The sequence below is a fragment of the Pseudorca crassidens genome, chromosome 11 (genome assembly GCF_039906515.1).
Source record: "Pseudorca crassidens isolate mPseCra1 chromosome 11, mPseCra1.hap1, whole genome shotgun sequence".
NCBI lineage: Eukaryota > Metazoa > Chordata > Mammalia > Artiodactyla > Delphinidae > Pseudorca > Pseudorca crassidens.
In genome coordinates, this window is record NC_090306.1 from 84,500,088 (window position 1) to 84,527,885 (window position 27,798).

Sequence of the window (27,798 nt, forward strand, 5' to 3'; positions counted from 1 at the left end):
GCTGTGCAGCCCGCCACTGCCAGGTTCCCGGGATCCAGGGACAACTTCCCTGGGAGAACGCATGGCGCACGTTGCACCCAGGCTGGTGCAATATCACGCCAGCCTCTGCCGCCGCAGGCTCGCCCCGCACTCCGTGCGCCTCCCTCCTCCCAGCCTGAGTGAGCCACAGCCCCCGAATCAGTGGCTCCTTTAACCTCGTCCAGTCTGAGCGAAAAATAGACGCCCTCCGGCGACCTACACGCAGAGGCACGGCCAAATCCAAAGCTGAACCTCGGGAGCTGTGCGAAGAAAGAAGAGAAAGGGAAATCTCTCCCTGTAGCCTCAGAAGCAGCAGATTAAAGCTCCACAATCAACTTGATGATTGAGGAGGTGGACTTTGAGAGCAAGATTTATGATTTTTTTCCCCTTTTCCTCTTTTTGAGAGTGTGTATGTGTATGCTTCTGTGTGAGATTTTGTCTGTATAGCTTTGCTTCCACCATTTGTCCTAGGGTTCTATCCGTCCGTTTTCTTTTAATTTTTTTTAATAATTAATTTTAATAACTTTATTTTATTTTACTTTATCTTCTTTCTTTCTTTCTTTTTTCCTTCCTTCCCTCCTTCCTTCCTTCCTTCCTCTCACCGGCCCTCCCTCCCTCCCTCCTTTCTTTCTTTCCTTCTTTCCTTCTTTTCTTCTTTCTTCCTTCCTTCCTTCCTTCCTTCTTTTCTTTCTTTCTTCCTACTTCTACTAATTCTTTCTCTCTACTTTTTCTCACTTTTACTCTGAGCCATGTGGATGAAAGGCTCTTGGTGCTCCAGCTAGGAATCAGTGCTGTATCCCTGAGACCCAACTTCAGGACACTGGTCAACAAGAGACCTCCCAGCTCCACATAATATCAAATGGAGAAAATCTCCAAGAGATCTCCATCTCAACGCCAGCACCAAGCTTCACTCAACGACCAGCAAGCTACAGTGCTGGACATCCTATGCCAAACAACTAGCAAAAGAGGAACATAACCCCACCCACTAGCAGAGAGGCTGCCTAAGATCATAATAAATCCACAGACACCCCAAAACACACCACCAGACGTGGACCTGCCCACCAGAAAGACAAGATACAGCCTCATCCACCAGAACACAGGCACTAACCCCACCACCAGGAAGCCTACACAACCCACTGAACCAAACTTAGCCAATGGGGACAGACACCAAAAACAACGGGAACTACGAACCTGCAGCCTGCAAAAAGGAGACCCCAAACATAGTAAGATAAGCAAAATGAGAAGACAGAAAAACACACAGCAGATGAAGGAGCAAGATAAAAACCCACCAGACCTAACAAATGAAGAGGAAATAGGCAGTCTACCTGAAAAAGAATTCAGAATAATGATAGTAAAGATGATCCAAAATCTTGGAAATAGAATAGACAAAATGCAAGAAACATTTAACAAGGACCTTGAAGAACTAAAGATGAAACAAACAATGATGAACAACACAATAAATGAAATGAAAAATACTCTAGATGGGATCACTAGCAGAATAACTGAGGCAGAAGAACGGATAAGTGACCTGGAAGATAAAAGAGTGGAAATAACTACTGCAGAGCAGAATAAAGAAAAAAGAATGAAAAGAACTGAGGACAGTCTCAGAGAGCTCTGGGACAACATTAAACGCACCAACATTCGAATTATAGGGGTTCCAGAAGAAGAAGAGAAAAAGAAAGTGACTGAGAAAATATTTGAAGAGATTATAGTTGAAAACTTCCCTAATATGGGAAAGGAAATAGTTAATCAAGTCCAGGAAGCACAGAGAGTCCCATACAGGATAAATCCAAGGAGAAATACACCAAGACACATATTAATCAAACTGTCAAAAATTAAATACAAAGAAAGCATCTTAAAAGTAGCAAGGGAAAAACAACAAATAACACACAAGGGAATCCCCATAAGGTTAACAGCTGATCTTTCAGCACAAACTCTGTAAGCCAGAAGGGAGTGGCAGGACATATTTAAAGTGATGAAGGAGAAAAACCTACAACCAAGATTACTCTACCCAGCAAGGATCTCATTCAGATTTGATAGAGAAATTAAAACCTTTACAGACAAGCAAAAGCTGACAGAGTTCAGCACCACCAAACCAGCTATACAACAGATGCTAAAGGAACTTCTCTAGGCAAGAAACACAAGAGAAGGAAAAGACCTACAATAAGGAACCTAAAACAATTTAGAAAATGGGAATAGGAACATACATATCAATAATTACCTTAAATGTAACTGGACTAAATGCTCCCACCAAAAGACACAGATTGGCTGAATGGATACAAAAACAAGACCCATATATATGCTGTCTACAAGAGACCCACTTTAGACCTAGAGACACATACAGACTGAAAGTAAGGGGATGGAAAGATATTCTATGCAAATGGAAATCAAAAGAAAGCTGGAGTAGCAATTCTCACATCAGACAAAATAGACTTTAAAATAAAGATTATTACAAGACAGAAAGAAGGATACTACATAATGATCAAGGGATCGATCCAAGAATAACATGAAACAATTGTAAATATTTATGCACCCAACATAGGAGCACCTCAATACATAAGGCAAATACTAACAGCCATGAAATGGGAAATCGACAGTAACACATTCATAGTAGGGGACTTTAACATCCCACTTTCACCAATGGACAGATCATCTAAAATGAAAATAAATAAGGAAACACAAGCTTTAAATGATACATTAAACAAGATGGACTTCATTGATATTTATAGGACACTCCATCCAAAAACAACAGAATACACATTTTTCTCAAGTGCTCATGGAACATTCTCCAAGACAGATCATATCTTGGGTCACAAACCAAGCCTTGGTAAAGTTAAGAACATTGAAATTGTATCAAGTACCTTTTCCGACCACAATGTTATGACAGTAGATATCAATCACAGGAAAAGATCTGTAAAAAATACAAACCCATGGAGGCTAAACAATACACTACTTAATAACAAAGTGATCACTGAAGAAATCAAAGAGGAAATTAAAAAATACCTAGAAACAAATGACAATGGAGACATGATGACCCAAAACCTATGGGATGCAGCAAAAGCAGTTCTAAGAGGGAAGTTTATAGCAATACAAGCCCACCTTAAGAAACAGGAAATATCTTGAGTAAACAATCTAACCTTGTACCTAAAGCGATTAGAGAAAGAAGAACGAAAAAAACCCCAAAGTTAGCAGAAGGAAAGAAATCATTAAAATCAGATCAGAAATAAATGAAAAAGAAATGAAGGAAACGATAGCAAACATCAATAAAACTAAAAGCTGGTTCTTTGAGAAGGTAAACAAAACAGATAAACCATTAGCCAGACTCATCAAGAAAAAAAGGGAGAAGACTCAAATCAACAGAATTAGAAATGAAAAAGGAGAAGTAACAACTGACACTGCAGAAATACAAAAGATCATGAGAGATTACTACAAGCAACTCTATGCCAATAAAATGGACAACCTGGAAGAAATGGACAAATTCTTAGAAATGCACAACCTGCCAAGACTGAATCAGGAAGAAATAGAAAATATGAACAGAACAATCATAAGCACTGAAATTGAAACTGTGATTAAAAATCTTCCAACAAACAGAATCCCAGGACCAGATGGATTCACAGGTGAATTCTATCTAACATTTAGAGAAGAGCTAACACCTATCCTTCTCAAACTCTTCCAAAATATAGCAGAGGGAGGAACACTCCCAAATTCATTCTACGAGGCCACCATCACCTTGATACCGAAACCAGACAAGGATGTCACAAAGAAAGAAAACTACAGGCCAATGTCACTGATGAACATAGATGCAAAATTCCTCAACAAAATACTAGCAAACAGAATCCAACAGCACATTGAAAGGATCATACACCATCATCAAGTGGGGTTTATTCCAGGAATGCAAGGATTCTTCAATATACGCACATCAATCAATGTGGTAAACCACATTAACAAATTGAAGGAGAAAAACCATATGATCATCTCAATAGATGCAGAGAAAGCTTTCGAGAAAATTCAACACCCACTTATGATAAAAACCCCGCAGAAAGTAAGCATAGAGGGAACTTTCCTCAACATAATAAAGGCCATATATGACAAACCCACAGCCAACATCGTCCTCAGTGGTGAAAAACTGAAAGCATTTCCACTAAGATCAGGAACAAGACAAGGTTGCCCACCCTCACCACTCTTATTCAACATAGTTTTGGAAGTTTTAGCCACAGCAATCAGAGAAGAAAAGGAAATAAAAGGAATCCAAATCGGAAAAGAAGAAGTAAAGCTGTCACTGTTTGCAGATGACATGGTACTATACATAGAGAATCCTAAAGATGCTACCAGAAAACTACTAGAGCTCATCAATGAATTTGGTAGAGTTGCAGGATACAAAATTAATGCACAGAAATCTGTTGCATTCCTATACACTAATGATGAAAAATCTGAAAGTGAAATCAAGAAAACACTCCCATTTACCACTGCAACAAGAAGAATAAAATATCTAGGAATAAACCTACCTAAGGAGACAAAAGACCTGCATGCAGAAAATTATAAGACACTAATGAAAGAAATTAAAGATGATACAAACAGATGGAGAGATATACCATGTTCTTGGATTGGAAGAATCAACATTGTGAAAATGACTCTACTACCCAAAGCAATCTACAGATTCAGTGCAATCCCTATCAAACTACCCCTGGCATTTTTCACAGAACTAGAACAAAAAATTTCACAATTTGTATGGAAACACAAAAGACCCCGAAAAGACAAAGCAATCTTGAGAAAGAAAAGCAGAGCTGGAGGAATCAGGCTCCTTGACTTCAGACTATACTACAAAGCTACAGTAATCAAGACAGCATGGTACTGGCGCAAAAACAGAAAGATAGGTCAATGGAACAGGATAGAAAGCCCACAGTTAAACCCACGCACATATAGTCACCTTATCTTTGATAAAGGAGGCAGGAATGTACAGTGGAGAAAGGACAGTGGAGAATGTACAGTGGAGAAAGGACAGTGGAGAATGTACAGTGGAGAAAGGATCACTCTCTAACATCATATACAAAAATAAGCTCAAAATGGATTGAAGACCTAAATGTAAGGCCAGAAACTATCAAAGTCTTAGAGGAAAACATAGGCAGAACACTCTATGACATAAATCACAGCAAGATCCTTTTTGACACACCTCCTAGAGAAATGGAAATAAAAACAAAAATAAACAAATGGGACCTAATGAAACTTCAAAGCTTTTGCACAGCAAAGGAAACCATAAACAAGACCAAAAGACAACCCTCAGAATGGGAGAAAATATTTGCAAATGAAGCAACTGACAAAGGATTAATTTCTAAAATTTACAAGCAGCTCATGCAGCTCAGTAACAAAAAAACAAACAACCCAATCCAAAAATGGGCAGAAGACCTAAACAGACATTTCTCCAAAGAAGATATACAGACTGTCAACAAGCACATGAAAGAATGCTCAACATCATTAATCATTAGGGAAATGCAAATCAAAACTACAATGAGATATCATCTCACACCAGTCAGAATGGCCATCATCAAAAAATCTAGAAACAATAAATGCTGGAGAGGGTGTGGAGAAAAGGGAACACTCTTGCACTGCTGGTGGGAATGTGAATTGGTACAGCCACTATGGAGAACAGTATGGAGGTTCCTTAAAAAACTACAAATAGAAGTACCACATGACCCAGCAATCCCACTACTGGGCATATACCCTGAGAAAACCATAATTCAGAAAGAGTCATGTACCAAAATGTTCATTGCAGCTCTATTTACAATAGCCTGGAGATGGAAACAACCTAAGTGCCCATCATTGGATGAATGGATAAAGAAGATGTGGCACATAAATATAATGGAATATTACTCAGCCATAAAAAGAAACGAAATTGAGCTATTTGTAATGAGGTGGATAGACCTAGAGTCTGTCATACAGAGTGAAGTCAGAAAGAGAAAGACAAATACCGTATGATAACACATATATATGGAATTTAAGAAAAAAATATGTCATGAAGAACCTAGGGGTAAGACAGGAATAAAGACACAGACCTACTGGAGAATGGACTTGAGGATATGGGGAGGGCGAAGGGTGAGCTGTGACAAAGCGAGAGAGAGGCATGGACATATATACACTACCAAACGTAAGGTAGATAGCTAGTGGGAAGCAGCCGCATAGCACAGGGATATCAGCTCGGTGCTTTGTGACTGTCTGGAGGGGTGGGATAGGGAGGGTGGGAGGGAGGGAGACGCAAGAAAGAAGAGATATGGGAACATATGTATATGTATAACTGATTCACTTTGTTATAAAGCAGAAACTAATACACCACTGTAAAGCAATTATATCCCAATAAAGATGTTAAAAAAAAATTACAGTGGAATAAGTAGATTCATATGACCAAGTTATTCTAAACATATTTAAAATCTTTCAAATAACTGAATTGAATTTAACAATAACTTTCCTTTAATATTTATATCCACATTGACAAAATTCTTTCATCACTTTTAGAAGAACTGATTTGATTTGACATTAAATATTTTCAGTTTCAAAACTATGTCTGCCCAGTTTAAGTAAGTTCTCTCGTGACTCAGCATTATTAATAGAAAGTCAAAGGGGTATTACATAAATTTAAATTACAAGCTTGGATCCTACTAAAAATAGTTTTAAGATGTTTTGTTGGACATTTAATTCTGATTTTAAGCAAGTAATTTCCACAGGTTCTTTGAATGTTGAGGGCAAATTTCTTATCAAATTTACTGTGCGTTTACTGAATGTACCTCATTATTTTACACTTAACTTATCTTTACATTTTTTTTAGACAACAAACGCTTTTTCAGTTTGCTGTGCCATAGCAAATTACAGTTGCCATCATCATGAAATTTGTGACATACTATATTCCAGTCTCTATTTCTTTTCTTTACTTCACCAGACATTGAAGTACAAGGTGAAAAAGAAGATGAGGTGAGGGGAATGGGGAAGCCCTGGTCATTTTAGGAAAGCCCCAGGCCTTTCTTGGTCTACTGGAACTCATGCCTCCTAGCCCTCTCAAACTGTATGACTGCATGGAGAGGACCTACAAGTTTCTACAGCTGATTAACAGTGAAAAGACAGTCTTTGCTTGCAGACAACTGCACTCTCTATGAATGGTTACAATAATATACAGCTAGTGGGAAGCAGCTGAATAGCACAGGGAGATCAGCTTGGTGCTTTGTGACCACCTAGAGGGGTCAGACAGGGAGGGTGGGAGGGAGACGCAAGAGGGAGGAGATATGGGTATATATATGTATAGCTGATTCACTATGTTATAAAGCAGAAACTAACACACCATTGTAAAGCAATTATACTCCAATAAAGATGTTAAAAAAAAAAAGAAAGTTGCAAACTAATGGGTATGTATGATTCTATTTTGGTAAAAATGAACAAAATGTATATGTATATATATATTTGTGCTTTTCCATGCTAGTATGTGTAAGGAGACAGTTAAAGGATATAGACTGAGCTGTTAGCATTGTTTAAATGAAGGTGGGTTAGGAAGTGGGAACAATAAGGTCAGGCGAAATGGGGGAAATGATTAGGATTCCTTTATAAAATTATGTATTGTATTATAGGCTTTAATTCAGTAGTACAGCATATATTTCTTTTATAATTTGTAAGCCATCCAATAATGGGGGATAAAAACTTTTCAAATATAATGATTTACATTTTTTATTGTTGATTCCTAATTTCATTACACTATAATCTGAGATGGGGGCCTGATTCCCTGATGTGTTGAGACTGCCTCTGTGACCTAGTAAACGGTCAAGTTTTCTAAGTGTTTATGCTGGCGTGAGAAGACGAATGTATTGTCTATTGATGGGCACAGAGTTCTAGATATCAAATCAAGCTTGTTAATTGTATTATTCAACAGTCTACACTTTTATGTTTCTTCATTTTTCAATATTCTGACATATGGTAATATTAAAATCTTACACAAATTGTGAATTTCAGTTTTTATTCAAAGTCCTATCAATTTTGGCTTCTAATATTTCAAGGCAAGGCTGTGTGTGAAAAAATTTATGACTTTAACCTTCTTGGTATTGTGTTTTACCCTTTTGTTGTTATACCGTACCTCTATTTAACTCTTTTGTTTTTAACTTTCAACTATATTTTGGTTGGTAATATTGCTTCAACGTCTTTCTTTAGGTTGGTTTTGCTTGATCTTTTGCTTTATTAACCCCAGTTGTATCATTTTCATTTAGATTTGACTCCTGTAAAAAACACATAGTAAGATTTTTTAAATTACATCCAATATGACCATCTTTGTCTTTCATTAATTATTTTCTATTTTGTATTTCTGGTTCACCAGGGTTACTCTTTGCTTTACTTATTTTTTCCAGATTTAGGGACTTTATAATTAATAAAGATTCCTTTATTCTTTTATTTTCCATTATTGGTTTGGAAGATATAAAAATATGTTTCTAATTTTTAGTGGTTTCTCTTAAAATTTTTACTGGAAATGCTTTTAACAAACAAAAAAAAAATTCAAAAGTCATTAAATGTATTTGTTTCTCTAGTTCTTTAGTGCACTTTTCTTACTCTCTGGGGGAAATTTAACACCCTAGCTGCACTTCAGCAGTAGGCCTGACTTCTGGCTCCCACTTCAGGTGAAGCATTTTTTAGATTCCATTACCCTGAGGGATACAATCTCCCTACAGACCCTTCCCATTGCTGGGCTCAGTCACCAGCTGGTCTGCCATTTAGATTCCACTTTCTATTTTGTGTTTCTGATCTGATTGAGCATAGAGATATTGTCTTTGTTTTTCAGCAAAGCCAAAATTTATAATTTTCTCATTATATATTTTATCCTTCATCATTGTTTTGATACACTGGAAAATTGGGGAAGGGTCACTTTAAAATAAATCTGACAGATCTTGCCAAGTTGACAGGTCATATTATACTTATATGATCAGAAAAACATATAATTTATTTAAAAATCAATACAATACAAACGTATATATACCAGATGTTCATTCTCAATTATGGAAAAGCTGTGCACAGCAACAACAACAAAAAAAGTGGGAAAGGAATAAATCAGAATGTTAACATTAGATTCTCTGATAGGTAGGATTCGGGGAAAATACTTTTCTTGCACAAAATTACTAAAATAATTTATTTAATTTTATGATGAGAACATAAACTTATTTTTAAAAAGCTACTAGAAGAAAAAGTAAGCATTGTATTAGTGGCTATGTTGAAAATTTTTATATTATACTAAAAAATAACAACAGTCCAACAGGATTTCCTAAGGCAAACAATTAGTTAAAAGATATTCAAAATAAGCTTATCTGTTCAGAAAAATTTCTGTGTTGCTATGTCTCAGAATTTAGATGAATCACATTTTTCCACACTCGGTTACAGTAATCAAAGTATGTTTCACCTGATATGATGATCCAGGAACCTCATTCTTGCCTTGGACAATGTCTGCTTAGTACTTTTCAATTTTCTATGGAAAGAAATGCTAGCTAGTTCACTTCTCTTGACTTGTTTGTGGCACAGTTTTTAGCATTCCATTATTCTCATTTCATTTCCTCTATTCACAGGTGAGAGACACTAGATGACTATCTAGTAATGAATTGAATGGTTCTATAGAAATTAAAAGCATAGAAAGCCTATGTGATTAAATGGCACCTGCAGTTTCTTCTCTGGGTTCTGTGTATAAAGAACAGAATAGGATCTCCTACAGAGAATGAATGTGGCCAACTCTGGCAGGGAAATATGTAACTCTGGATGCAATAATGGTCTATTTGAGTCCTTTTGACTCCCAGTATCTAGAATGCTTTGAGCTTTTATTTAGCAATATATTATAGATAAAACCTCTCCTATTTTTTCATGTCTAATATGTTTTCTTTTTCTTCATGTCTCATACACCTAAGGACCTGGAAAATAGTAAGTCCTCAATAAATAGTTGTGGAACAAATGAATGAATAAATGAATGAATCTTATGAAAATAGTTCTAAACAGTGCTTTGCAGCACTGGGGAAGAGCTATGAATAATAAATACGCTGACAGTCACAGTGAATTCTCATCTCTTTCAACAAATTATTCATCTGTTTTGATGCAGTTTCCTCTACTGCAACAGGAGATACGATGATAAACGTAATGAAATGATAGACCTGGAAATTTTTAGTGCATTAATTCTTGACTGAGATTAAATAAAATTACTTTTAATTCTCTACTCTTCTTAACTATTCAAACTTAGTCTGTCAATACCCAAAAGTAATACAAAAGAAGAAGCTATTTCTGTCTTTTCCATTTGTTATAAATTACTTCTGAGAGACCAACAGAAAAACAAAACAATCTATTATGAGTTTCTCAGATTTATGTATTGTAATACAAATGTAAAATGTAATATATTGGATAAAATCTAGCATAAAATATATTAATGTAAAATGGTTACTTTTTAAATGTATAATGTGACTGTAGTTGGGTGGCAGTTACTTTTGCTAATGTTACTTAATTAAGAGTGTAGGAGTCCCTAAAGAGAGAACTAGCAGTCTTAGTGTAATATTACATTAATAACACAGCCTCTATGGAAAAGACTATAAAATGAATTAGTGAGCTTGCCAGTAGATGAATTTGACATGTCTAGACAGCGTAGGGAGAAAAAAAAAAGATTTTAAATATAAGACTATAAGCATTATACAAGATTTCTTTAAGACTATAATTTTAGTATAATGTTATTTCCAACTTAATGCTATATGTAGAAGCTGCTAAACAGAACATTAATAAGGGAGTCCAAGAAATAACAGCTTAATCATCAGAGTGGATTGAAACTGCACAATTGTAAATTCCCATGAGCTATAATAATATTTTCTATTTTACAAGCATTGAGAATAACTCTTGTCAAGTGTTCAACCAGTCCACCAAACAAGATAATCTAAATTAAAATATTCTGAATATGAGCAAAACCATAGGTTAAAAACCAATCTTTAACAGATAAAGGTTTATTGCAAGGAAGTTTCAATATTTTATAGACAGTATCCATCCTTAGCCTATTCAACTTTCTTTCGTCAAAGATGGAAATCACCTACGTATTTAACATTAACTAGATAAATGGGAATTGTTTTGACATGAGCTACTTTAACTTTCTAGATGACTAAGCTATTTTTAATTTTCTAATTATAAAAACAGTATGTGTTAACTGTAGGAAGTTTGGACAATAAAAAAAGGTATGAAAAAAATAAAATTACATGTTATCCTAGCATCTAGAGATAGTAAAATGACTATGATATCTTCCTGGTCTTTTTTTTTTCCATGCACATACACATAATATTAGTTTGCAACCAAATTTGTATCAAATGGTAAATAGACATTCATTCATTCAACAGCTATTTATTCAGGGGCAACTATGTGCCATTATAAAAATTTGAATAAGTAGATATTATTTGAAAACATTATTTTTAATGATTTTATCCTTTTATCATTATTACTTAGGCATTCACTTGTTTTGACTTTGGGGTTGTCTCCAATTCATCCACTTATTTTAGACTGATTAGAACATTCCTCAGTACCACTTCACAGATGGGCACAATACAGCTCTATCCCAAACCACTAAACAAGTTTCCAACTCTTTCTATTGAAAGGAAAAATTCAAGATTTATCCTGCAAATCAAAAAAAAAAAAAAAAACAACTCAGAATCACGTGTTTAACTAAATAAATAATTAATGAACTGTGAATGCGGTTAAGAATATGATCTCTAGAGTAAAATATCCTGTATGCAAAGTCCAGCACTGCCATGTTCTAAAAAGCTCCAAGCTTTTCTGTGCCTTGTTTTCCTTTCTGCAAAATAGTAATGATAAAACTATTTACTTCATATATAGCTTAAGATTAAATAAGTTAATATGCATAAAATAAGTAGTCAATAACATTAGCTATTATTATTTTTTCATTAATATTTACTGAGTGTCTTTTATGTGGCAGCGATTTTGCTAGAAACTATGGTTGCAATTGGAGAACAGGCAAGATGGTAAACTCTACAAGACAAAAAACTAAAACAGATATTACAGTAAGTAACCCCAAAATAATTACATAATCTCAATCAAAACTAAGGGGTCTAGGGCTTCCTTGGTGGCGCAGTGGTTAAGAGTCCGCCTGCCGATGCAGGGGACACGGGTTCGTGCCCCGGTCCGGGAAGATCCCACATGCCGCGGAGCGGCTTGGCCCGTGAGCCATGGCTGCTGAGCCTGCGCGTCCGGAGCCTGTGCTCTGCAACAGGAGAGGCCACAACAGTGAGAGGCCCACGTACCGCAAAAAAAAAAAAAAACAAAAAAACAAAAACAAAATAAAAACAACTACGGGGTCTAAAGGAAAATAAAATTAGAAGGTGCTAAAAAATTAGAAAACAGGGGCATCCATATACATACTTAGTCTGGGGCACAGGTATGTGTGGGTTCCCACAAAGGGGGTTTCCCTGAATAATAATAAAAGTTATTTACTTGGGAGAAGGAGAAGGAAAAGGGACAGTAGAAACAGACATTGCTTCAGGCATGTGAAGGCCCACAGATAGAAAGGAGCTGCCCCTATTAAAGAACTAAAAGGAACTAAAGAGGGCCAGTTGGAAAGGTAGAGACTGGTGTGACATGAGGACATTGTGTGAAATGAAAAGGAAAAAAATATATCACCTTATTCAGGGCCTTCTGAACCTTACTAGGGATTTGGGTCATCTTTCTAAGAGCAGTGGCATGTCACTAAGAGAGGAGTGATGCACTCAGATATGGCTGCAACGTGAATAATAAATTCAAGGAAGGCAAATAGGCAAATAATATTTTATTATTAAAATAATCCAGAAGAGTAATTGGTGATGGCAGAGATTAAGAGAAGCAGATAGATTTGAGAAGTAGTTAGGGATCAATAGTAAGTTACAGAATTACCCTCACCTTACAACCTATTCCAGTTAAAAACCACAAGACTTGGTGACTGATTGAATATGGAAGCTAACGAAGATGGAGATGGAAAGAATGACACACAGCCTTCTGCAATCAGATGAATGATTAAGTCATTTACTAAGAGAAGGAACCCTGCATGAAGAGCAAGTTTGGAAGGAAAGACATAAGTGTAATTTTGGGGTCAAGGTATTTTTGAGACATATAAGTGGGGACATTCAATAGATGGACAGATGGATGAGGCTGGAATTGAGAGGAAGTGATCTAGACCAGAAATAGTTGGGAGTCTTCAGCACGTTGACTGTAACAGAAGCCATACTACGGATGAGATCACTTAGGAAGAGGGAAAAGTAAATAGAAAAGGGAGGACTTTGAGCCTTGAGGAACTCCCAACTTTTAGAACCTTACAGAAAAATATCGGCTGTCAATATATAGAGAGAACAGCATAAGATGAAAATCTCCCTTGGACAGCAAAGGGAAGAAAAGATGTCAAGATGGAGGTGTCACTAACCTGTGAAATGCTGCTGAGAGGTGAAGAAAAATGAGGTTTGAGACATGTCCTTTAGATTTTGTGACATCAAGGTCATTGGTACCTTTAGAAAGCACCTTTCGTCAGCCCCAGTAGCCTAATGGATGAGGCACTGGCCTCCTAGAAAGCACCTTTCAACAGAGCAGTGAGGACTGGAAACCTGACAAGGTGGGCTGAGAAGTGAAAGGTAAGGAAGAAAATGAACATACTAAGAATGTGAAGGGGATAGAGAGAAGAATAGCAGCTGAGGAATCAAGTGGGATCAGGGAACTTTTTAGTTCTTTATTTGTCGCTTTCATTATTAGTTGCTTCTTCTGTTCGTTATTGTTTTTCAAATGAAAAAGACTTAAACAGGGCTTCCCTGGTGGTGCAGTGGTTGAGAGTCCGCCTGCCGATGCAGGGGACATGGGTTCGTGCCCCGGTCCGGGAAGATCCCACATGTCACGGAGCAGCTGGGCCCGTGAGCCATGGCCGCTGAGCCTGCGCGTCCGGAGCCTGTGCTCCACAACGGGAGAGGCCACAACAGTGAGAGGCCCGCGTACCGCAAAAAAAAAAAAAAAAAAAAAAAACTTAAACAGATTTAAATGTTACTGTGCATGGCCCAGGGAAGGACAATTAAAAACACAGGAGGGTTTCCCTGGTGGCACAGTGGTTAAGAACCTGCCTGCCAATGCAGGGGACACGGGTTCGAGCCCTGGTCCGGGAAGATCCCACATGCCATGGAGCAACTAAGCCTGTGCACCACAACTACTGAGCCTGCACTCTAGAGCCCATGAGCCACAACTACTGAGCCCGTGAGCCACAACTACTGAGCCCGTGAGCCACAACTACTGAGCCCGTGTGCCACAACTACTGAAGCCCGCATGCCTAGAGCCATTGCTCTGCAACGTGAGAAGCCACCAAAATGAGAAGCCTGCACACCACAACGAAGAGTAGCCCCTGCTTGCCGCAACTAGAGAAAGCCCACGCGCAGCAACCAAGACGCAACGCAGCCAAAAATAAACAAATAAAATAAATAAATTTTAAAAAAACAACAACAAAAACCACAGGAGAGAGAAGGAGTGAATGAAAGGGTCAAATTACTGGGAAGGTAGAGACATGGAGCACAGAGGTTGGAGCTGACCTTCCATACATAGCATGAGAAAAATACCCTCTATTTTAACAGGAGGAATAGGCAGAAGAAGGTGCAGGGGCAGTTGTACTTGTAGACTTGGTGGAGGACATTAAACTTCCACCTGATGGCTCTGATTTTCTTTTTTTTTTAACCATATTTTTTGAAGTTCAGTTAATTTACAATGTTGTGTTAGATGCAGGTGTATAGCAAAGTGATTCAGTTATGCATACATATATACATATATTTTTTTCATATTCTTTTCCATTATAGGCTATTACAAGATATTGAATACAGTTCCCTGTGCCATACATTAGGTCCTTGTTGCTCCAATTTTCTTTATTAATTAAACTATGAGGTCATCTGCTGAGAGTAAGAGACAAGGTAGGATAAAGTATCTGAGGTTTGAGGAGAGTAAAGGAAGAGTGGACAGATGCAGTGTGGAGGGCCTGCTTGAATTTGGTGAGCATGAATTTATGAATTAATGAAAGTTTACCTCATTATTATACATATTCTGACATTGCAGAGAATCTCTGTTCCACAGGATACCATATATGACATCAGAAAAAGCTTATATCCCCCATATAATCACTTTAATAAGAGTTCATTGTATTTTTAGAAATCTTATGATTCTATGATTCATGTTATTCATATACAGAACAAGTAGAATTGGTTTGAGGAAAAAAAGCGATAATGTTCTTTTTGTTTAGGACGTAGTTTTCCAAATAAAACAAACTTCCCCCAATTTGATCAAACTGAGATGACTACATTTTCAAATTAGTTAACTGTCCATATGGATGAAAGAATGGTTAATTTACCAGGATTTCACTGCAGGTACTGCTGCCCTAGTTTTCTCTCTTTGCCCTTCTATAAACTAACACTGGGTTACAAATTTACCACGCAGAGATCTGCCTTAATAAATGGCTAAGACAGCACTGAGCACAGAGACAATGGCAAATAAATAATTGCTGTTTGATAAAAATGGTTCTTATCAGCAAGGCCAGTGTTTGTATGTTAAAGAATGCTTTCAAGGGGCTTAAAAATAGTTTGCTATCTTAAATGAGTTAAACATACCCACAGAACTCATGTTGACACTACCCACTTGCTTAGCAGAGATAAACATTAGCCCTAGTCCAGTCTGAATTCTTTTAATTTCAAAAATTTGGCATTAGAATTAAGAAAGCTTCACCATTTCAAAAAATATTTTGGTATAAATAAGTTATAGAACCACCCTCACACTACGACCTATTTCAGGATACTGGGGGAGGTGTAGTGAGGTGTGGAGGATTATTCACCACATGACATTTTTGTTTCAGGTTGACCATAGTTCAGTGAGCACATTAGCAAATTGAATAAAGGTAACCGAGACGCACACTATCCTGGCATGGTACTATTGATTGTGTCCTTTTTATCAGAGATCATTTATTCTTATCCAACAGGATTGGAACAGTCTTCACTGGTGTTGTTGTAAATTGCTCATTAATCAAAATGGATTTATTGAGCATCCATAGTAAGCAAAGCCCGTACTAAGTGATTCAGAATAACAGGTTGCCTAGTAACCATAAAATGGAAAAACTCCCCTGTGTAAATGAAAGGCAGATAAGAAAACACTATCTTTGATGGCACCTGACTATTTCATAAGGGATTTTTCTGCTATCATAGCCATTTTATTTTAAGGGTGATATTCATTCATTCATTCACTCATTTAATGATTCATTCATTTATGTAACTGAGTCACCACTACGATTACGTAAGGTACTTTGCTCAATGCAATAAGGGAAATAAATATGATTCAATATTGACTGAGTAAACATAAGTCTTAGAAAATTTACCAAGCAAGGACTGGACTTCTGTTCATCTTTATTTAATGAGCCTAGTACTAGAGCAATATTCTTTATTCTATATAAATATGTAGTCATTGAGGCATGAGTAAAATGCTCCTTGCAGGAGTATGCTTCATTTTCTGGTTTAATTGTAAAATCTTGTTGAATACAGATTTCCTAATAAGTTGCTTTCGTATTTAAATTAAACCAGTTGATATGACAAAAAATTTTTTCTTGTGGTCAGGATGAGACCTGTTTTATACTAGCTCATCTAGTTAATAAGTAAAAGAGACCACAGAGAGGGAACTAACATCCATACTTAACTGATTTTCTGAGAAAAATACATATTGCATACCCATGAATGACAATGGCAGTTACAGCCAAGACCCTCAGGCTGCACAGCCTCTGAGACAAGCAAGTCCGGGCATGATCTGCCCCTGTAGACCCCAATACCCTAATTCACCTCTCCCATCTAGGTATTGAGTTTGTGTGCTCAGTTACAGCCCCTGTATTTCTTTCTTCAGGCTGCTACTAACCTGGTGTTTAAAACAAGAGAAATGTATTTTCTCACAGTTCTAGAGGCTGGAAGTCCAAAATCAAGGTGTTGGGAGAACTAGTTCTTCCTGAGGGTTGTGAAGAAAGGATCTGTTCCAGGCCTCGCTCCTTGGCTTTTACAAGGCCATCTTCTCCCCATGTCTCTTCACACTGTCTTCCCTCTTTGCACATGTCTGTGTCTTCCTTTTTATGAGTCATGTTGGATTAGGGTCCACCTAAAGACTTCATTTTAACTTGATGATCTCTATAAAGATCCTGTCTCCAATTCTCCAAATAAGGTCACATTCTGAGGTACTAGGAGTACTAGGGGTTCCAATATACCTTTATGGTAGGGGGGATGGGGGCACAAATCAACTTATCACCGTCCCTCTAAAGAAATGGTCATCCCTCCACTCTCTCCATCTCTATCTTTGTCTCTCTCTATTCCTCACTGTCTTTCTTTCTCTCCAGGAAAAGCTTCAGAATGCAGTTCCTGTATGTGTAGAAATCCTCATTTTGTCTGTAAAACTGAGCCAAGTTATCCAGCACAGTTAACCAAAAACTGTAGAATACATACCCTAAGATATAATTCTTTAGTTCCCTTGGCTACTATTTTCCAAATGGCAGAATCCCACGGGGAGAAGGGATGAGCTTCACTCCTACATACCTCTCAGCTTTGTTCCCGCTTCCCCCTCTTCGTTGGCATTGGCTTTCTCCTGGCCATCATCATTTTCTGCTGAGACTGCACATTGATCTCCTAATTAATCCTCCTGCCTCTAGCCTTTGTTCAATCTATCCCCCACATTGCTTCCTGAGAGATCGTTCTAAAACACAAAAATCTATCATGTCCCTCCTTAAAGTCTGTCAGTGGTTTGACCCTGCTATCCAACCTTCAGCATGTCACTTCTTTTTTTATGCATTTTTCCCTAGTCTCATTCTATGCTCTAACCATGCTATATTGGGCATAGTCTGTGAATGCAGTAGTTCTTCCACACATCTGAATTTCTGGACACACTATTCCCTGGCCTAGAGAGCCATATATTTCCCATTCATTCATCTAACTCTTCCTTCTTTGAGGCTCAGATCAGGCACTACCTCCTGTTCTACTCTCCTGGAACACCTTACGCTCACTTCTCTCATTGAACTTATTACCCTTAATTTTAACACTTCTAAGCTCCTAAGTATCAGGACTTTTACCTTTCACTCTGTTTCTTCTGAAACATGCAGCATGAGACCTAGAACACCAGAGGCACTCTATAAATGTTTATTAAGTGAGGAACTGTAGGGTAGTTACCTACCCAGTTCAATCTGAGGGCCTCCAAATGACTCATGTGCATCAAGAGAGGTCTCCTCTTCTAGAAGTCCTACCTTTAGATAATAAGGGACTTACTAACAAAGGGAAAACATCAGTAACTCTAAGAGAAGTCCATAACTTCCCCTAAGTTCATGAGCTTAATTAGTTGGTCCTAAGAAGGCAAAGCTAAGCATAGCAGAATGAGAGACTTGGAAGTAACTGGATCCAGGCAAAACCTAAGGTACAGGTTAATGGAATCAACAGAAGGAAAAGACGTGAACTGTTTCCTCATCCAGCCAGATGACAGTTATATTGATGCTCCCTTCTACCTGCTATGTTGTTTATGGAGGGGAATTTTGTGAGGTTCACTTGATAAGGTTCCATCTAGAACTGGAACAGAAACTGCTCTGACTCTCATATTCATCTGTATTCCTATCATTAAAAAAAAATTCTTCCATTTTTAATTCTGGACTCCCTCAACCCTAGGATTCACAATCACAGCCCAAAGTACAAAGACCACCAATCATTATAAATTAAGCCTGGGTCAGCTGAGTAAATTGGTTTCTTTTATACTGAATCCAAATGATTGGACACAATTGGGGAAAATTATGTACCCATGCAAATTAACTCTTATCCCACTTAGAAAACAACAATAACAACGAACAACGCAGGCATTGTTGAAGTTTGTATTTTCCAAATGTATCTGTAAGAATATCTTTTTACGATATGACTTAGATAACACTTTTCCATAAAAGGGAAGGGGAATTAAATTCCCTCCAGTTAAATATATGCAGGCTCTTGTCTACAATGGAAGCGATGTTGCCTTCTGAAGCTAAGTTATAAGGAGTAACATAGCTTCTGCCTCGTTCTCTTAGGATACTTCCTCTTGGAACACTTTTACATACCATGCTGAAGTCCAAGTAGGCCATTCCAGCCACATGAGTAAGGATCGGTCTTGAGAATAGATCCTCCAGCCCCCAGTCAAGTTGCCCCAGTTGATACCACTTGGGGCAGAAAGACGCTATCCCTGCCAAGCCCTTCCCGAAATGCAGATTTATAAGCAAAATAAATGCTCAAACATTAAGTGTTGAGGTGGTTTGTTATATAGCAATCAATAAGCAGAACAGATTCTAATACTTGAAAACAGGGTGCTGCCATAATAAAAATTTAAAATACATGGCACTAATTTTGTGAACGAGGCAGCAGGCAAAAGCTGGAAGAGCCTCAAAATGAGTGCTTGTGAAAGGCTAAAGGCCAAGGAGAGGATTCGTGGAAGTCTAAAAAGCTATGAGAAAGTTGTTGCTGAAGGCTTAAATAGGACAGCAAATGTAATAATTGGAACCTAAAGGCAGGGAGTCATTTATAAAGTAGAGGAAAGTTTGGCAACATTGACTTCTGCTAACACTGAGAAAAGAAACTGAACCAAATGAATTCTATGATCTAGCTAAAGAGATTTCCAGGCAGAATATTTAAAGTCAACCCAGCTTCATCTGGCTGCCCACGATAACATGCCAGTAGAGAGAGGAACTAAAGAATGACCCACTAAATACAAAGAGGCCAGAAATTTCTGGGTACAAAACCAAAACGGGTTTCTCATTTCTAGCTGCTCCAAATGGCAAACAATCCTCAAAGAAATAAGGCCAATGACCAAATGTGGGTGAGATACAAGATCATATGTTAAGACCTAAGAAAGATCTCAGGTAGTGCCACGTAGAAACTTTAAGCCAGACAAAAGACCGTCTAAGGATTTAAGGGCATGCCTCACAGATCCTCCTTGTTTAATAACAGGGTTCCTAAGAACCTCAAGGACATTGTCTCACAGAAATCTTATAAGGAGCACAAGGCAGAGAAAAACTTATCTGAAATATAAGCTTTTGTCTAATGGAGTATAAATTGAAACACAGGAAGTCCACAAAGTTTTAAAAGAAAGTAGATCAGTAGATTATCTCTGTAATATAAAATGAAAAGAGATAATAAAAAATGAAAAGAGGTCTTTTGACCCCTAATCTTCTATAGACAGTAAGCAAGTGAGAAAGATACTGAGCTGTAAACATGGTTTACTTTTTATGGAAAAAGAAGAATGACTTGGAGGGTGGAACCAAGAGCCAGAGAAACCAATTACTACTCCATTGTACTAAGCCTTAATCAAGTAACTGTGCTTGACTAGATTCAGAATTCCCACAGACTAGTGATGGCTGCATGCCTTATTTTCCCTGTGTTTGAATGGGAGTGTCAGTTGTGGTTTTCCTATGCCTTTCCCACTCCTATATGTTATGGGACAGGAGACTGGTAACTTGTCTCTTTAGTTCACAGGTCATCATTGCCAAGAGCAAAGGTAGTCAAGGACCTATACCATAAGAACTGCACCAGGACGACTCACACATACCTGAACCTAGTCTGGGAGTTCATGCAGTAATGAGCTGATGTTTGGGAATCTTGAGGGAAAAAATGAGTGCAATTTGCATAGGAAAAGGATATAAATCATTGTGACCAGAGGGCAGACTGTGGAGGATTATATTTTCCAAAAATGACAGCAAAAATATCTGCCATCTTATATTCCTCAAAATACCTTCAAGCTTACCTTTTATTTATAATAGCATGGTCATTTTATAGTCTATATCTGATAATTCCAGTATTTGAAGTCTTTCAGGTGTGTATCTGTTCGTTCTTATTTCTGTTGATTCTTGTTTGGGGATCTTTTTCTTTTAGGCTTAATCTTTGTAAACTGATCATCTGAATTGCAAAAGTATTTATAGGAATTATTTGGGGCCTAGGAAAATAATACATTCCTCTCTAGACGTTTACATTTGCTTCTGCTTGATGACTGAGGGTATTACTTTAAACTAAATTCATGGACTGATGTTTTTTAGACCATATGGATGATACGTTTTGGGTGCAAACCTGTGTGAGGACCAGCTCATGGTTACAACTCCTCAGGAATTTCTCCCCTTGTTCTGCTCACAACAAATCATCTTTTCAGACCTTGCAGTCTCCTCAGAATGAAGGTTATGAGGCAGGACTATTTCTGATTACTGTGAGGGTGTAGCCCCTGTGCTCCTAGCTCTATGGAGGAAGGATTTCCTGTTAGAATCCTCATGCTGAGCAGGCACAGAGATTTGTTTTCTGTATACAAATCCATAGAGGACTGAGCACCAAAGTTCAACAGCAGGTTCAGCAAATTCCCTCAGGACAAAAGTGGCTTTAATGCTCCACTGGCTTCCCACCTTCACCAATGTACTGCCTGATTATTTCTTACTAATACACTGATAAAAAGAAGTTCCTAATTTAAATGTTATTCGCTTTACATAATCTTCCTGTCACCTTTTTGATGCTTTTAAGTTTTCCTTTTCTGTATTTTTATCCAGCACGTTTATTGGTTTTCAGCAGGAGAGTTTTTCTAAGCCTATTAGCCTTGTTACCTGGGTCCATGTCTTTTTCATCCCTGTATCCTCAGCATGCAAAGCAATGCCTGGCATGTGAAGGAACTCAATTCGTTTTTGATTGTTTAATGAATACACAATGCTTTCATTCCTGCTTCCACCAACCCTAACTTAACACCCTTACCCCCATTCCCTAATTAAGGCTCTTTTAAATTTTCATACTTATATACCGTCCATTTTCCTACATTAACTGAGCTTTGCCCCTGATTTCCCCACTATTTTCCCCTATGACCTCTCCTACAGAAGATCTTTCATTCAACTCACATTCTTATCATCTCTCAGCACTGTCTTCACTCTCCATGATTGCTTCTGAATCACTCACTATTCTACTTTCATCCGAAATCTGCTGCTCATCTGATGATTATGCTATCCTATTATAACATACTTTTTCTGATTTTACTGTTATCATATGTGGACTTCCAGGCATACCTCCACATTTCTTGACGATTTCAGTACTTGGTTCACACTTTCTATTCCACTTTATCTCCTAATATAATGCAGCAGCATAACTAACATAGATAGTATTTAAGAGTACAAGTGGACAACACAAGCTCAAGTCCCAGAACCATCCGCTGTTAACACGTAACCTTGGGAGGTTACCTAATATTTTGGTGCCTCACTTTCCTCACTGTGAATTGGGAATAATGGCATTATTACCTTACAGCATTGTAAGGATTATGTGAAATAATGTATATAAAGCACTTATAATAGTATCTGGCACACAGTAAATGCTCAATAAACTAACTATTTTCATGATTATGCTCTTACCTCATCCTAAAATATTCTTTCTGCATGCTTATGATTCATACAACACCCTGGCCTCAATGCTTCTCAAAAATCTACTTGTTCACTTCTATAAAGTACCATACCCTATTACTTAAAATGGTATATCTGAATTTTACTTTAACGCTTCTCAACATCTAGCTCTTCTTTTCAGTCAATAACCTTTTACAGTACTCAGAAATTGAACCCATATGGAAGTACCTATTTTCTTTGTATTCATAATGCTCTATCTTCTCTTCTCTCTGAGAGAAGCAATGTCTGTGTTTTCTTAGACTAGCTCAGTCTTAATTTCTACCTATTCAGTTCTCTTTTTACTCTTTGTCTTCAATCTCTTGCTCTCCACCAGCAAATTCCTCCAACTTGTAAACCTGACCAAGTCTTACTTATCCTAAACTAAACTATCCACTTCTCCTTCATACCACTTTCTTTTCATGTTAGCATCAAATCTCTTCTAATCCTCTTCAAAGGGTAACCTGTATTCTCCAATCGCATTTCCTTATTTTGCATTTCCGAGTGTCTCACTGTTAACTTCCAGAAATCTGGTTTTATCACTTCACTTCTTAAACTTACTATTCAAAGATAGGCAGCAATTGGATTATCAAACCAAAAAAAAAAGCTTCTCCTCAGAACTTCTCCTATCAACTTCTTTGCAGCTTTGAATATGCTGACCACCCACTTGAAGGTTTCCTCCCTCATTAGCTTTCATGTTAACTACTGTGCATTCTTTCTTAGAGGCAGTGGCAAAGGAACAGAATGCAAACATGATGGTAGTCAAAAACTCATGTTCAAGCAAAGGCCCCCCAATGTATAGATCTTAAATAAGACACTTAGCTCCAATCTCCTTATCAGTAAAATAGGCATAATATTTGTTTGCCTTGCTCACCAGTTTATAATGCAAAAAATAAAACAATGGATCTGAAAATACCACAAAAGAGATAAAATACACAAAGTAGCTGAGTATGCTTTGATAACCTGAAAGCAGATAGGATGCAGGAAAGTATATTGAAATACTCTTGCTACCAAATTTGCTATGAACTCTAAAGGACCCAATGTTTTGTATCTGACCTAGAAGGTTTTTCACTGTTAAAATGTTTCAGTGTCTTCACCATGACAGAACCATCTCCATGAGGGTCTTGTCAAGAAGTTAAGAGACTTCACATCAAAAATGCTCTAACTTACCTGGACTCACTTCAAAATGCAAAAAAATAAAAGTAAAAATCATCGTGACTATATTGGGGCACTTTCATTTTTTAAATATTGTGGGAAATCTAAATATTAATGACACATCTTCACATATGCAGGCATATAAATTGAATTGGTCCAAATGTCAGTAAGAAATATTACCAGTTCTTGGAGAAGGGGCCCTTGCAATTTCTAAGGAGCAAGGTTTCTTTGTAACTGCTGTGTCCATGAGATCACATAGAAAATTCTCATTTTCTGAAGGAAATGTATCCAGAGAAGCAGATGGTACAATTTCCATAGTGTAATTCCTCTTCTTTGGATAGGACTCCTGAAAGGAAGGAGAAAAAATAAAAATAGCTTTGTGATAAAGACACAGCCTGTTTAATTTATAAAAACTAGAAAAAATAATAAGGTTCGTCAGTTCTTCTAAAAGTGATTGACAGGTGATGGTTCATCTGTTTGAATAAGTTATGCAACAGTGTAACCCCAATATTATCAGTGATCTTTTTAGAAGGGTCTTTATAATTTGGTTCCCCTGACGTTATCAGGGGAGGTCCTGATCTCCTGTCATGAGATCTTTTTGTAATATATGTGTATTTTCTACTTGTGGCATAAACTGTTGTTTAACTAATCCACAGTCATTCCCACAACTTTACTCCTTTGCTTGCTTCCTAGAGATATGACTCAGGTTTTGGCCAGTTAGATATAAGGGGAAATTTGCTGGGAGGCTTCTGGAAAAATATTTTTTCTTCAAAGAAAAGACATGTAAAGAGGCTTTTTAAGAGCCTTGGCTTTCCTTGGTTTCCTCTCTCTGCATGCAGCCTTGATGTCTGGAGGGGGCAGGCATGTTGTAACCATAGGCAGTAAGCCTCTTACCTCAAAAAGCTAACAGGCCAAGAATGGCAACAGAAGGGTAAAAAAGCCTGGGACCTAGATGGTATCACTGAGCTGCTCAAATAGCCCCAGGACCAGTTTCTTCAGGCTTCTTAAGCAAATATTAAAGTTCTGATTGTTTGAGTCACTGCTAATTGGGTTTTCAGTCACTTAGAAGTAAATGCGTTCCCACCCAACACACTTCCTTGCTGAATACTGCTAACTAATATACTAAGGTTACTCTTTTCAGGTTAGGATAAAATTAAGGTCCAATTTTATATTACTGATTCTTCAATATATTCTAAAAACTGGAATTTGTTTCATTTTACAAGATCTTTACTTCTTATATAAGGCATTAATGGTCAGCAAATATTTATTGGGCATCTATCATATACATCTAGGACTGTGCTAACTGCTGGAGATTTAAAAAAACAAATAAGACATAATCCTTGCCCTCAGAAAGTTCACAGTTTACTAGAGAAGAAAAACAGATTATCTGCATGGTGAATTTCACAATTAATCATGTTTTACTTTTGATATTTGTTATCTTTATAAACCATACTTCACTATCAAAAGAAAAAAACAAAGAAGAAGAAAAATTAACTCACTTTCAAAAAATCTTCTAAGATATATCCAAGGGTTGGTAAAGATTTAGTACAAGCTCCTATTTTTTTCTATAATGATACTTACAGTATAGCAGAATAAGTATTCAAGGTCAGTGTAATTGCTTTCAGACTACACCAGACCCTCACACATCAAAGAGTCAATTATGTTCACTCTACTCTATTGAAAGCAGGAAATTGGGAGTAATTTATTTTTAACAACAAAGGGTGACAAAGTTGAAAGCGTCCAGAGGAAAGCAATCAGGATGGTATGTGATTTAAAAACCATGTCACAGAAGAAATGATGAAAGGAACTGCAGTGTTCTATCCCAGAGAAGCCTTACAGCTGCATAATAGTTTTCTCAACATATTTGAAAGTCTGCCCTTCAAGAGCTATCCCACAAAGTGGGAAAGGGGATAAGTTGTTGTGGTAGATTTATTCTAAAGTTCTTAAAAGTAGAACAAAGAGCAATGTTTATTAGTCAAGGAGGGCAAATTTGGGGCAACACAAAAAATAGTTTTCTGTGAATTAACAATATTGCTTATCTTCTAAAATAAAAATGCACTGACAGGGCTTCCCTGGTGGTGCAGTTGTTAAGAATCCACCTGCCAATGCAGGGGACACAGGTTCGAACCCTGGTCCAGGAAGATCCCACATGCCGCAGAGTAACTAAGCCCATGCGCCACAACTACTGAGCCTGTGCTCTAGAGTCCGCATGCCACAACTACTGAAGCCCGCGCACCTAGAGCCTGTGCTCCGCAACAAGAGAAGCCACCGCAATGAGAAGCCCAGCCCACGCACTGCATCAAAGAGCAGCCCCTGCTCGCCGCAAATAGAGAAAGCCCACACGCAGCAACGAAGACCCAATGTAGCCAAAAGTAAATAAATAAATTAAAAAATAAAATAGAGCGGCTGGGCCCGTGAGCCATGGCCGCTGAGCCTGCGCGTCCGGAGCCTATGCTCTGCAATGGGAGAGGCCACAACAGTGGGAGGCCCGCGTACCGCAAAAAAAAAAACAAAACAAACAAACAAACAAACAAAAAAATAATAAAATAAAATAAAATAACAGGCAAAGATAAATATTAAAAAAATGCACTGATACAATAATTAGCTAAAAATAGCACTAGAAAGCAACAGAACTCCTCATTAAGTGGAAATGTTTACACAGAACTATCTATTGATAAAATTATGTATAAAACACACCAGGTGACTGTAAACTCCATGAAAGCTGGAATTTCTCTTGTTCACCACTCTATCCCCAGAATCTAATATAACTCCTGCCACATAATGGGTCCTCAGTAAATATTTTGATCAACTGAACAGTCTCTAATGTCCTTTCAAACAAATCTGAATACCAGTTAGGAAAAGGATAATGCCTTTTAAAGATGTAAATTACTTTACTCTTCTGGTTTTTTTAAATGATTGTTTACTGCTTTGCATATCAAAAGTGAAAAAAATGAGATTACAGTAAGATTGTAATGAGCCTATGAAAGAAGAGTCTCCAGCTTAAATCCTAGTTCATCCTAAAATTAAATTAGAACAACCCATTCTTCATGAATTTGATTAAGTTGGACTTTTACTATGTTTATAAAGAATTATGAGGATTTTAAAGGCCTTGAAAACTACTTTGAAATTTAACCACACAGGGTGAGTTAGTATATTAAGTATATATATTTATTAGAGAAATATTAGAAACTATAAAGAAAGAGAAAAAAATATCACATGAAAACCCAGCATGCTCAGATAACTAACAGCAACATTTTGGTGTATATTCTCCCAGATGGCTTCCTGTGTGTAGACATGTGGCTGTGAGCAAAGGAAAGACCAACTATTTTAAACAATAATGAAGTACACTCTCTTCTGCTTCTTAAGGGAGTGCCATCATTTCTCATAGGCGTAGAAGTCTATAGTACGCACATGGCTTCCTTATGGAAAGTGAGGGCCCCAAGGGAAGGAGATAGTAAAACAAAGATAGCAAGGAGGAGACAGTAAAACAAAGATAGCAAAGCCGTACCTTTGTAACCAAATATTTTATATTACCGAAAAAGCAGGGCATTCAACGAAATACCTGACAAGTATCCCTTGAAAGAGGATATATGAGATTATAAAATAATAAAATATATCCACGTGTGTCCATGTTTAAGAGATTGATCATTACCACTGAGATCTGCCCCTCCCATCCCATGCTCCCCTTTCCATTCCCACCCCTTCCCTTGGCAACCAGGGCTAAATCTTGTTCTGAACGTTGTGTTTATAATTCCCTGGATTGCTGTTAAAATTTATCTATGTATGTAGGTATCAATAAAGAATAAATGGTTTCGTACTGTATGCTTTTGAATTTCATATATATAATATAAAATGCTCTTGCTCTTCTGTGACTTTTTTCAATCAATATTATGCTTCTGAGTTTCATTTATTTTCAGTGTGATGCAGGAGTCCATCATATAGGTATACCACAAATTCACTTACACATTCTCCCAACAACGGACCTTTAAACATTTCCCAGATGTTTTGTTATTAAGAAAAATGTTGCTATGGATATTCCTGTACAAAGTACATTCATACAAGTAACCAGGGTACATTACCTATTCCAGTAGTCATGGGACAGAGAATCAAGAATAGACACAAGATGTGAAAAATGAATGGAATCAAAAGTTCTACACAAATAGGAATTTATAGCAAGAGGT

At 37.3% G+C, this 27,798-nt stretch overlaps 1 protein-coding gene across 16 annotated transcripts in view; it reads right to left on the reverse strand.

Annotated features, from left to right (window-relative positions):
* The window catches only part of ANKS1B (ankyrin repeat and sterile alpha motif domain containing 1B), a 1,163,282-nt gene that overhangs the window by 714,544 nt on the left and 420,940 nt on the right, over positions 1–27,798 (reverse strand). For all 16 annotated transcript variants that reach the window (XM_067697640.1, XM_067697639.1, XM_067697638.1 and 13 more), the window contains exon 10: positions 23,798–23,963. In XM_067697640.1, the coding sequence (XP_067553741.1) occupies positions 23,798–23,963 (166 nt within the window). The remainder of the gene's footprint in view (positions 1–23,797; positions 23,964–27,798) is intronic.